The sequence below is a fragment of the Rhinolophus sinicus genome, chromosome 9 (genome assembly GCF_057876585.1).
Source record: "Rhinolophus sinicus isolate RSI-liver-muscle chromosome 9, RSI-T2T, whole genome shotgun sequence".
Taxonomy (NCBI): domain Eukaryota; kingdom Metazoa; phylum Chordata; class Mammalia; order Chiroptera; family Rhinolophidae; genus Rhinolophus; species Rhinolophus sinicus.
This window is the reverse complement of record NC_142509.1, coordinates 20489794-20502860: the sequence shown is the minus strand read 5'-3', so window position 1 is coordinate 20502860 and position 13067 is coordinate 20489794. Positions and strand designations below refer to the sequence as shown.

Sequence of the window (13067 nt, the reverse complement as noted above, 5' to 3'; positions counted from 1 at the left end):
TCCATCGGGAGTGATTTCTGTATCTACTTTTGCTCACCACCACCCCATTTTTCTCCTTTGGTCCTCCGTAGCTTAATTGAGTCTCTGAAGTTCTGGAGGACCCGATTCCTGCTGCTGCCAGCCTGTGTCACTGCCACCAAGCGCATCACAGAGGGGGAGGCCCACTGCGACATCTATGGGGACAGGCCTCGGGCAGACGAGGAGGAGTGGCAGCTCCTGGATGGCTTTATCCGCTTTGTGGAGGGCTTGAATCGGATCCGCAGGCGCCATCGCTCCGATCGCATGATGCGGGTGAGGGCTCTGTGGGACTGTGCCTAGTCCAGGGTGCAGGGGCTGTCTCCTATCTTGGGGACCTCCACGGGCAGGTGTATTTATTCCACAACTGTCCAGCGTTTGCCGTAAATCCAAAACAGTGTGTTCCTCTCCAGGGCAGGGTGTAGGAGGGAGGAATTGGGTACAGACAGCCACTGGGCAGTGTTCTGTGGCACAGGGCAACCTGAGGACACAGCTTCCTCACGTGCACCCCAAGTGGGACCCGTTGTTGAGCATAGCTGCTTGTGTAATACTGTTAGATTGCAGCAGCAATATCACTTATTCCACTTTTAGAGTTCCCAGTGCCCGTGGACATTCATTCAACCACACATTCCCTGGTGGGGACACTGAGGCTCATGGGGGTTATGGGATATGTCTGAAGACACCCAGCTCTGTGTGTGTGTGTGTATGGGTCTATGAATTTTACAAATATACAGATTCATGTAATGACCACCACCACAATCAGGATACAGAATAGTTTCTGTCACTCCAGAAACACTCCCCCTGGCTACCCTTTATAGCTGCACTCCACCGTGGCAGCAGCTGGTCTGTTCTCCATCACTGTACTTTTGTCTTTTCCAAATGTCACATAAACTGGACTATAGAATGTGTCAATTTTTGAGGCTGCCTTCTGTCACTTAGCATCATGCCTCTGGGATTCGTCCAACTTGTCCCTTACATCAGTGGTTCATTCCTTTTCGTTGCTGGGTTGTGCTCCATCATCAGCCATTTAACTTCAAGGTCAGGATTCTTCAGCCCACCCAGCTTCTGTACACAGCATCCGTTATGGTTGTGCACAGCCTCATTGCCAGGAGGGCTTCTTTAGTGGAAGGAACCTTGGCTTTGAAGTCAGGTAACTGTAGTTTGAATTCCAGCTCCAGTGGGATTTGCAGTAGGTTCCTTAACTTCTCTGAGATTCAGTTTCTTCTATAAATTAGATATAATGTTATTTACTTCCTAGAGTTATGATGAGAATAAAATGAGATAATATGTGTAAACCACCTCAAAGAGGCAGTTTCTTTTCAGTCAACGGGCTTTTGGGGCCTTCAGTTCAAGTGGAAAGCAGTTTTCGGGCATTTGCTGAATCCTGAGAACTCGTGCTCCTCAGTAAACTGGCAGCAGCACAACAGATGTGACAGCATATGCTGAGCTGTGAAGGGTGTTCACTGAGGGGTCCCCTCGGGCTGATGGCCTTGTCTCCTCTTCTCTGCTTTAGAAAGGGACCTCCATGAAAGGCTTGCAGGTGACCGGACCCATTTCCACGCACTCCCTCGGGGAGTCGACCGGCCCCCCGGTTGGGAAGAAGGGAACCTCAGCTCTGTCTGCCCTGTTGGAGATGGAGGCCAGTCAGAAGTAAGTGCCTGGTTGGAGAGAGTCGCGTCCGCATCCCACATCCCTGAGTGTTTTCAGTGCGCCACCTCTTGTGATTGGGGTGAAATATGATTTCTATCTGCAAGGAGCCTGTAATTGACAAAAGGACACATCCATGAAAAGAAAGCTGGGTTAATACTTGGTAAATGTCATGTAACACAAAATAGGCCAGAAGTTATAAACTTGCAGCTGTGGCTTAATTGGAACTATAGATACATTTGTTTTGGCCTACAAAGTGCTTTTTTTTGTTGTTAGTTTTTTTTTTCTTTTGTTTTCTTAATAGACTATTTTTTGGAGCAGTTTTAGTTCAAAGCAAAATTGAGTGGAAGGAACAGAGATTTCCCAGAAAACCCTGGCTCCACATATGCACAGCGTCTCCTGTTATCAACATCCCCACCAGAATGTTTGTTACAATTACAGTTGATAAATCTACACTGACACATCACAATCACTCAAGTCCATAGTTCATTTACATGAGGGTTCACGCTCGCTTGGTGTTATACATTCTGTGGGTTTAGACAAATTTATGACATGTAGCCACCGTTACAGGATAGCTTCACTGCTCTAAAAACACAAAATATTTTTTTAAATATTTGAGCCAAAGTTTTTTTTTGTTTGAAGATTTCATATAAAAATCCAGACTTTATATGAATTCTAATATGAAAAAATATTAGTATTTTAGTAACATGATGTATGGTTATATGATATAACATATAAAACAATATATCATCAATAATACAATGCAAAATTATATTATAGATAATATATAAAATCCAGCTTTGCTTGAAATAGTGGAGGCTCAGTGAATACTGGGTCCACAGCCATACCCAGCTATGGTGAGCTGGCACTCTAGAATGGACATGTGCCCTCTGGTTTTCCGTGGAACCAGCATGCCCTCTGGTCTTGGACTTGTCTTACACTCTCAGTCGTGCTACCTGACCAGCTTCTCTAGGCATTTGAGTGTGTGGTCCTTTTATAAACATTAAGTGCTACAGTTCTCAGGATGCTGATGGGACTACATCTTGCTTGGGAGGTTAGGGACAGTGTCACAGGAGGTAGGATTTAAGTTGCCCTTGTAAGAAGGGAAGCATTTACATAGAGAGAAGGTGGGACTTGGGGAAGAAGAGGAAACATTGCCATGAGTAGGTGGGACCTCCTCTGGTGCACGTTCCATGCCTCCTTCATCCTCCCAGCCAGATCCGGTTCCCTCTGCACCTCCCAGCATCCTGGGCCTACGTCCATTAGAGCACTTCTGAGGCTGCAGCTGATTTACTCATCTTCCCCCCGACTTGTCTGTGCTCTGAGGGCAGAGGCTGTGTGCTGTGCCTGGCACATAGTAGGTGTGCAGTACATGTGAATGATGAAGAAAGGGGTGCAGAGGGTCCCTATACAAGATGTTAGAGGAGACTAGACCTTGTCTGTCTGGTGTGAGGGTCCGTGTCGTGCCCAGCAGGAGCCTGCATACACTTGGCTTTCTGAAAGTAATGTTGTGTAAGCATGAGGCACGGTGGGAGATGCAATTACAGACTGCTTGGGAAATTGGATACAGGCTGTCCCTTTGAGTGTTTTTTTTATTTTAATGGAAAATTTCAAACAGATTTAAAAAAAGTAGACTAGTGTAATAAATCCCTGTTTACCCATCACCCAGCTTCAGTGATTTTCATCTCATGGCCAGTCTGTTTCATTTATATCCCACTTGCTTTCATCTTCTTTTTTATTTCTTATTAACTCCCAGACATCATATCCCTTCATCTGTAATATTCCAGTATGTATCTCTGAAAGATAAGTACTCTTTAAAAACAAACAAACCATAATACCATCATTTATCTAAAAAGTTATAGCAATTCCTTAACATCGTGAAATATCCATTCAGTGTCTTTGCCTGAAGTGGTGTTTTCAGAGATGAGCCCCGTGTACCAGGAAGCCCATGGGACGGGCCCCAGGAGGCAGACGCCCACTGGTAGACTCCCACTAGTCCAGGCAAGAGGCGACAGAGGCTGGATCAAGAGTGATGATGACATGGAAAGGAAGTGATGCAGGGAGAGAAGTGAAGAACATAGTGGGGGACTGGGGGCCAAATGAGAGGAGGAGAGCTGGAGTGGGTTGGGCTCGTTACTGAGGACACAGGGTCCTCTTCAGAAAATACCTTCATCTGCCCAAGGAAAGACCCCAGAGCTCTGCCTGGCACGTTCTCCCTATGACTAATCATAGACCCTTCCTGCTGAAAAAAAGAACAAGGAACATATGTTTCTGGGAGGCATGTGAAGATGGGAGTGGGGGAATCTTATTTTAATTTGTCAGTGAGTCATCATTTAGTAGGCTCCTAGCAGCCTGTTTCTGCTCACATGCGAAGAGGAAAGATAGCTTGGGGTGGTGGTGTCCCCTTCTGAGGGGTGAGACTCTCAGCTAACACCGGAGCAAGAGGCGGGACAGAGACCGAGATTTGTTCCTTGCCCCAATGACTGTTCCTGGGTGACATGGTATGTTTCCTCAGTGCTGGAGACAGAGCAAAGGGAGCTTGACCTTTATATGATATTTGCACACACAGCATATTTTTGTGTGCCTTTCTTTTTCTTTTGCTGCACCAAGCAGATCCAGTTTTATTTATTAGGATAGACAGTGACAACAACATGAGGAAGAATGAATGAAATATTACCCATGGTCCTGCCATCTTACCATAACTGTTTATCTCTTCCCTTCCAGTCTTTCTCTGTAGACATATATGTTTAGTCATGCTCTCGCGGAAGATACAGACCCCTGGAATCTTGGCCCTGGGGTGACTAGCAGCATGGCTGTGAGCAGTGGGCTGCAGGTACCGGTCAGCCGCTCTGCTGCTCCTGTTAGATGACAGCTGAGTCAGAGCAGAGAGACCCCCATGTGATGACCGACCCCCTCCCGGGAGAAGGCAGCGTGCCCTCATGTATGTTCTCATATATACGTATCTGTATACAATACGTAAAACCAGCTATATGTGGCAGTCCCCTCCCCTGAGCCATTAGACAAGGAACCTCCAAGGGCAAGGACAGGGTCTTATTCGTCTCTGAATCCCTAATTCCATGGGTCAGCACGGAATTAGATGGCAGCTCAGTAGATGGGGATTGTCATGGGCATTGGACGATGCATCTGAGTGGACACTTGGGGGTTACCACGGCTTCCTGCCACTGCTATCCCAGTCATGGCCTGCCATTGCAGTCCTCAGGAAGTACAAGAGTATGTTATAGGGTGTGTTTGTGAATGAAGCTCAGAGGAAAACATGTGGTAGAGAGAGAGAGAGAGACCGTGTCGTGCAGTGAAATAGGGAAGGAATCAAGCACTTAAACTCTGCTTTTCCTGTATGAATTATACCTCAGAGTCACCAAGTAATTGGCGTAGGGAACTTTCTCTTTTTTCAATATTCTAGCTAATAGGTACAGTAGCTAAAGGAATGATAGAACATTACCATGTGTGGTTTCTAATGAACTTAATGGGTTCAGCAGAGCTCATCAGTGGCAACTAACATCACACAAGAGAGACTGCAAGACACTGTGGGTCTCGAAGCAGAAGTACACAACACACTTACGGAGAATTCTTGCCCCAAGTTGAACCTAAAACTGCTCAAACTTTTAGATACAATTTCTAGTTGTCAGGAAGTGCCGGCCACAGAGGAACATGATAAACAATAAAAGGATATAATCAGCTCATCCAGGCAGTAAATTTACAGGATGAACGAGCTACTTTCTTCAACAAATAAGTTGCGAGGATAAGGAGAGATGAAAAGGAGTTTATAGCTTAAAAAAGACTGAAGAGACACAACTTATTGTAATGTAGGGGCTTTAGTTAAATCCTGTTTTGAACAAACTAAAGAAATTTTTGGAGATAACTGGAGAAATATTAGATACTAGAAAATGTTTTTTAAATGTTGAGTGTTGCACAAGGCTCATAATACCAGCATGGGCCAGGGCGCTGTGTCCTACACAACTAGACTGAGAAACAACGGCTTGAACGGGAGTGGGGTGGGGGGAGGAAGGCAGAAGAAAGGGGGAAGAAAAAAAAAATTTTGAGTGTGGTGATAGAATTGTGGTTGTGTCTTTTAAAAACATTTTCTTTTAGAGATACAGTATGTGCTGAAGTGTTGATGGATGAAATATCATGTGTGAGTTTTGCTTCAAAATAATTGGGGTGGATAGGTGGGGTGTATAGATGAAACAATATTGGCTCTAAATGAATAATTCTAGGGTCTAAGTAGATGGGGTTCGATTATATTATCCTCTTTACTTTTGCATATGTTTGAAATGTTTCCATAATAAAAAGTGAAAATGAGAGAGTGTATGTAACAGGTTACTGTGGAAACTGATTTCTAATCTATGGGATGCGATTACTTCACTGTCAATAACAAACAGATTGGATTCCTAGGGAGGCAGATGGAGTTTAACGTGTAGGATGTTTATTAAGGAGAGTCTTGGGCTCAACACCTGTGGAAGGGAGAGGGAAAAAGAAACAGGAGTGGACAGAGGGAAAAGCTGAGATGTGATGAAAGTCTACCGACAGCCTCAGGCCACCTCACTCGAGGTCTGGAGCTAGAACCACCTTCAGAGATGACCGAGGTTGGACCCACGTGGCCCGCCCAAGCCTTTCCACTCCCTCACTGATCATTCATTATCCGTGGCAGCCCAGGGAGGGGTGAGAGCTTGCATGAGTCTGCTGTGCAGCTGGGGCTGTCCCTGAAGGGGCCGACAGCTGAGCCAGCTGGGCAATGTGTCCAGCTACTGTGGTGACAAGGCGGCAGCAGAGGGTTCTGGGTGGCACCTCGCACTGTCGTTACAATAATAATGAAGCATTTAAGACTATAATGTGAGCCTTCTGAAACTTAGCAAATAAAAATTCAGTAATAAAACAATCTAATTTGGAGGAGCATTTAAGTTATAATAGTTCAGAGTTAATTTTAGTATGGAAAGAATTAGGAAAATAAACATGAAAGTATGTATTTATATGCATCAGAACCAGGATGGGATGGGATGGGTGTCATAAGAAAACGATATCTGTCTTGTTATGAGATGATATCTGTTAGATTTGTGTGGGGTTTTCTTTTGGGGGGAATATAAGTACGTACATTGAAATGTTACCATACCGTGGTTCTCCGAAGATAAGACCCTCAGCTCTAATGTGTCTTTTGGAGCAAAAATTAATAAAATTAAAAATTGTAGTAAAATAAGACCGGGTCTTATGTAATATAAGACCCGGTCTTATTTTACTATAATATAAGACTGGGTCTTATATAATATAATATACAATAATATCAATTGTATATTATACAATTGTAATGTATATTACATTAATTTTTGCTCCCAAAGATGTATTAGAGCTGATGGTCCGGCTAGGTCTTATTTTCGGGGAAACACGGTATAAACCTTCAAAATGTATATAGAGTGTCAGCACATTTCCCCCTATTAAGTTTATGCCACAGGTTAATGCAGCCCTAATTTTCAGAATGTGTTTCTGCTGGTATATTTAATAAAAACAGAAAAAGTCTTTCCCAGAGGATTAAAAATATGGTGTTCATGGATGGAGTCACTCAAACCATGTCACTTGCCTTTTCAAAGTAATAGGGAAGCACCAGAAGCTGCCAAGATGCTTTTTAAAGTGGGCTGTTTTCTGATTTACCGTGGGGGCTGGTGATTGTTCAGGACAACGAGTGAAATTAAGGGTATCACATAAGGCCTAAAGGAGAAACAAAGCAGAAATGTCTGTTTCAAAAGATGACAGCAACACAGCTGCCTTCATTCCATCTTGGCTAATGTGGGTCTTTCACCAGGGGTCTCTGAGCAAGCTGCAAGTCATGTGTTTTTCCTCCTTTCAGGTGCCTGGGAGAACAGCAGGCAGCTGTGCATGGTGGCAAGAGCTCCGCCCAGCCCACCGAGAACAGCAGCGTTGCCATGACTCCCACCTACGTGGACAGCCCACGAAAGGTAAAGGAGGCCACTGCAGCAGGGAGCATGCTCTCAGAGATGCGATGTGGAGGGGAGAATGGGGAGCCATTCGAGTCCAGGATTGACTGTGCTGAGGATGAATTAACTCTACCCTGAGCACTTTTAAGCATTCCGTTTTTTATTGAGGAACTTTGCTGCTCACAGTTGTAAGGAAGCGAATAGCTAGCTAAATTCAGATATTCAACAGTCAAGCTAAACAGTATTGGTCAAGGCCCAAGCTCTGAAACTGGCCATCTGGTTTTCCTTCCGCTGCATCTTTGGCTGTCCTGGTGTGGAGGGGTCTGTGGGGGAAGGTAGAAAGCTACTGAAGCAGCTTCCATGAAAGCTCACTTTTTTTTTTTTAACTCCCTACAAACGAAAGTCCAGGACCGGAGTGCTCACTCTTTGATAATGAAATTTCCATCAGTTTGCTTAGACTCCTGAGAAACACAGTCAAACAGAAGCAAGACCAAAAACCAAGAGTGAAAAACAAAACCTGAGGCTTTGGGCCTCTGTATGGAATAGCAAGTACAGCAGAGGGGCCAAAAACTCCCTAGGTCTGGATTTTTGTACCTTTTACAATCCATGGCCTTGGCTCTGTCCACTCCTGGGAAATTCAGAATCTGGTATCATTCTGATGTAGGGTGAGCTGACTGTATATTTTTTCATCTGGTCTCTATCACTAGGAAACAAAGGAGATTTAATAGATGTATTTTCTTTTCAAAATTGTGGTCTGATTGTATATCTACCTATGTGTTTATTTTACTTCCATATCATGAAAATTTCCCCACATCATTAAATATTTTTCAAAAGCATGATTTAGATAACTATATAATATTTCATCATGGTGACTAGACCTTAATTTATAACTCACTTTTTTTGTTCAAAATGTAGATGGTATCTGATTTTTAAAAATAATTTTTGATAATTATTCCATAAATTTTTATAATTATTCTACAAGTTATCACAATTATAAATAATATGGCAAATAACCTCTTTGCATATAATTATTTGACCATATGTCTGATTGTTTCTTTAGGATAAATTACTAGAACTAGACTACTAGGATGGAGGGGTTAAAATCTGAGAAAAAGTATAACTGAGGCTGTAGGCAACTTATATGATACAGAGATCAGAGGTTGGCAAACCTACCTTGGGCTTTGGGGGCCAAGAGGCAAGATCAAGGCTTTTGTGTAGGTACTTCCATAACCATTTACAAACTACTCTTAGGTGCTATGAGACAGCCAAAGTGAAGAGCCGTGGCTGATATACTCAGAAATGCCCAACGTGTCCAATCAGATTCTTGTGTTAGGATGTGTGGAGGGATACCTGAATTTGCATCTCCTCAGCCACATATTTCCACGGTTGGTTCCTTGAGTTCAGAATGACTTGTGGAAAATAGCAGCAGTGTTAAAATGGATAGCCAAATATTGCAGTGATTCCACTTTTAAAAATGAAGAAAAGTTATAGGAAAACAGAGACCTTCAGATGTATCAAGTGCCATTTCTGAATTTCAGGGATAATGCATCAAAAGTAAACAGATTTGGAAGGGACAACAGGACACTTCTTGACCTTAAGAAAGATGGAAGGAGGGGTCTTTGGAAAAGTGCTTTATGTCATTTTTGTTTCAAATACATGGCTTGAACCCCAGCAGAATCGGGTGGGGAGGGGAAGACAGCTTCAAGAAGCTGCCCCCCTCCCCCAGTGAGTGCATATGTATCTGACATTATGTATGCCTCAGCTTCTTGGTGATTTTGTTACACAAACAGTGGAGGAGAAGGTATTGCTGCTTTTGTATCCTGTTTGCTCAGAAAATTAAGTACGTAAGAACTTCTCCCGCATTGAGGCTTCTCCCATCTGGCTGCCATGTTTAGTAATAGGCAGAATTGAAAACCTCAGGCCGCTGTGTATCTCTCCGAGAGGCCTGCTCATCACCTAGCCAGGCAGGAAGCCAGGAAGCAACCACCGAAGCCTCTCCGCTGCCACCCCCTGCAAGCTGCTCTTTGGCCTCTTCCCTTCCCCTTGGCATTGGTCTGAAGGAAGTTCAGAGCTATGCAGGAGGGTGCAAGCATCCAAGCCAGGCTCTGAGGAGACCTGAGGGAGCTTAGACACACCTTCTAACCCAGGTGCTTGCTCCCACATGATGGGATAGTCTGCCTAAGAAGGTGTGAGTTCCTGCTAATGCTTTGCATTTGGATATTGTCTTCCTGGGTGGGTGGATCTCTCTCTCTCTCTCTCTCTGTCTCTCTCTCTCCCCCTCCCTCTCCCCTCTCCCTCTCCCCTCCCCACCCTTCTTCCTTCATTCCCACCTTCTCTCCCTCCCCCCACTCCCCACCCCCATCCCTTTATGTGCCCTTGTTTCTCTCCTTCCCTCCTTGTTTTTATTTTTATTTTTTTCTCTCATACCCCTCTCCTTCCCCTGATGGTTCACCACTGGTCCACATTCCGTTCCTTCGCTCCCTTGCACCTGCTGCTGTGGCCACTGCTTCCTCCTCCTCTGACTTCAGGACGGGGCCTTCTTTATGGAGTTTGTCCGCAGCCCGCGCACAGCGTCGTCCGCCTCCTACTCTCAGGTCAGTCCAACTCTGCAGCCCATGCATGCCTGTCCTGTCAGCAGGAGCCTTCTGCTCGGCTCTCAACAGTTGGAATTGGGCTGCAACTGAGTTGCAAGGGCTGGTGAAATTGAATTTGGTCTCGGAGGTATGCATTCTCACCCATGGATTTGGCAGCTGGAAATGCTTAATGTAGGAGAACAAACAGTCACACCCGTGTTGACTCGCGTGTTTCGTGTCTCCGCCTGTTTCACATAGTTGCCATGGATTCCCCGCCACATGGCAGCATCTTCCCTTTAAGGTGTTTATGTCCACACAATGTAAGCAACGTGAAGTATACTTACTTAACGACTAAACGCTTTTTTTTTCCTCCCAGTATCAGTAGATAAATTTATAACAGCGTGGAAGGAAGTGGTGGAAAACATTTATTGATAGGCGTGTGCTTTGTCAGAGGCTAATGGTGTGCGACCCTGGGCAGCGCATCTAGGCTCTGGACTTCCCCTAACCAGATCTCTAAGGACCTTCTCAGCCTTAACGTTCTCGTTATTATCCACTATGCACATGGTATCGTCTCGTTTCATCCTTACAACATAGTCTAGGAGTTAAATAGAAATTTTATCACAGTTTTACAGATGGACAAAGAGGTTGTGTTTTACACAGTATGGGCTTGAGCGGGGATTTCAATGCAGGACCAACAGGCTTGACTCATGACACACACACCCATCCCACTGTGTAATTAGTGTTAGTAATTACTGTTCTAAAAGGTCTTAGGTGAAGAGAGACTGGGTTCTATGCTCTTTATCAAGACTCCTAAGTATATAAAATTGGCTTAAATACAGAGATTTGAAAGGGTTGAGGGGGTTTATGCAGAGCAGGACAGGCCAAGGAGGACGGGACTCGGGGGCGGTTCAAGAGCAAAGGTTGCAGAATCCTTATTTGGTGGAAGTCAGAAAACCGACACTGAGTACCGGCTCTGCCAGCTACTATGCAAGGGACTCTGCAACCATCATGTTCAGAACAGTGTAGGAGGTGCAGGTATTATCACCCTACTTTCCAGATGAGGAAACTGAGGCTTAAAGATATTACTTGGTCAAAGAGCAAACAGCTAGTGAGTGGCTGAGCTCCTGCACTGTCCTGCCCACCACCGTGCTGGGAGGGAAAGGGGTTAGTTGACATTGGAGCCTTCCCTTTCTGCGAGGTGCAGAGGCTGCCATGCCTGTCAGTGCAGCTCTTCAGAGGTCTGCGCCCGCCTCTTTCCAGTGAGCGGCATGACCCTGGCCAAAGCCCCGTCAGGGCCTGAGTCCTAATCCAAGAATCCTGATCTCTGAGTGTGGGAGGCACACTGCATTTGTGGTGTAAAATAGACTCAGCTCGGACTTTTTAACCTTTTACTGTTTGAAAAGAGACCCTCTTGTGACAAGTTTTGGACTTAGATTAGAATAACATAAGAAAAATAAACAGCCGGAAGAAGAGACTTGTTTTATAAATCCTGTAATAGTCCACACATCTTCTCATGATGGAATTTGCCAGTAGAACAAAAATGGACGAGTTCCCGCAATTGGAAATAAAAAGTAGAGATGAGATGTTAGGAGAAGCACATGAATAAAGATTATATTATGTACCAGGTATGTTGTTAAGATACATAATTTTTAAAAATTATCTCTAATCATATCAGATACAGTAAGGGAGCTCTCACAAAATTACTCACAAAAAATACTTACACAAAATTAAATTGTACTTTATTTTTGTTTTATTTATTGTGTTAAAAATATGCATAACATAGAATTTGCTTTGTTTTCTAACACGTAGCCTAGAGAGTGGAGGGGCCAGTAGAGTCAGCTTCTTTCAGCTCTTGGCTTCAGCACTGTCCCAGGGAATTGCTTTAGACATGTTAGTTAACCTCCTAAACCTCAGTTTCCTCATTTGTAACAGGAAATAAAAATAACTTCCTTGTAGGGTTGTTTTGAGGATTAGGAATAATATATGTTTCTTCAACAGATTTCAAGGGAATGAAGTCACATAGAACATGTGTACAATTAAGTTACATGTCAGTGACACGATAACTAGAAGAGCCCCACCTATTTGGAAAGTAACACACTTCTAGTAATGCATGAGGCAAGAACAATACACGTAAGGCCGCTAGCGTGGTGTGTGGTATGTGGCGGCCACACAGTAAAATGTGCTGGGATCAGGATTAGGAGGGCTATGATGCCAGGTTTCGATGTCACTTTGGCACATATTTATTAGTGTCTACTCCCCATTCCTGCTGCCTCTGCTCTCTCCATCCTCGTTCCACGACCAGAAAGTACAGAGGGTGCAGTGAGCTCCTTAGGAGAATGGGACTACTTGTTAAAAAACGGTCAGCATGCAGGCCCTGGCATCAAGCTGCCAGCGATCCACGGGTTGCCTGTGAGCCTTTCAGCAACTGCACTAACCTCGCTGTACCTTGGGTTTCTCACCTGCATAGTGAGACTCATAACTGTGTTCTCCTTATAGAGTTGCTGTGAGAGCGAAATGGAATGAAACATGTTTGTGGTTAGCTCAGACCCTGGCACATAGTAAGTTCCTCATACATGTGCGTGTATGTGAGAGAGGGAGAGAGGAAAGAGAGGAGGGCGAGGGAAGAAGGATGGGGGAGGGCACAAGCTCGTGAATGAGCTTGATTGGGCCAAGCAGCTCTTTCTCTTAAGTGTGTGTGTGTGTGTGTGTGTGTGTGTGTGTGTGTAAAAATGCACTTAGACCAGGTGACCTCTCCTATGCTTTTTATCTCCGAAATTCTGGAATGACCCTATTGGACCTGGAAAAGTAAGTCCTCTAGCTCTGGCGGAGTCACAAAGGTATATATAGCCTGTGGGTTTTGCAACCTCAGCACAGCTCCCTGGAAAGG

The 13067-nt window shown here is 44.5% G+C and overlaps 1 protein-coding gene across 10 annotated transcripts in view; it reads left to right on the top strand.

Annotated features, from left to right (window-relative positions):
• Window positions 1–13067, top strand: part of DEPDC5 (DEP domain containing 5, GATOR1 subcomplex subunit) — a 104356-nt gene that overhangs the window by 59286 nt on the left and 32003 nt on the right. For 5 of the 10 annotated variants that reach the window (XM_074321841.2, XM_019754263.3, XM_019754264.3 and 2 more), the window contains 4 exons: window positions 72–291; window positions 1529–1665; window positions 7520–7628; window positions 10136–10201. In XM_074321841.2, coding sequence (XP_074177942.2) covers window positions 72–291; window positions 1529–1665; window positions 7520–7628; window positions 10136–10201 — 532 coding nt within the window. The remainder of the gene's footprint in view (window positions 1–71; window positions 292–1528; window positions 1666–7519; window positions 7629–10135; window positions 10202–13067) is intronic. The other 5 variants (XM_074321842.2, XM_019754262.3, XM_074321843.2 and 2 more) reach the window with 1 other exon arrangement.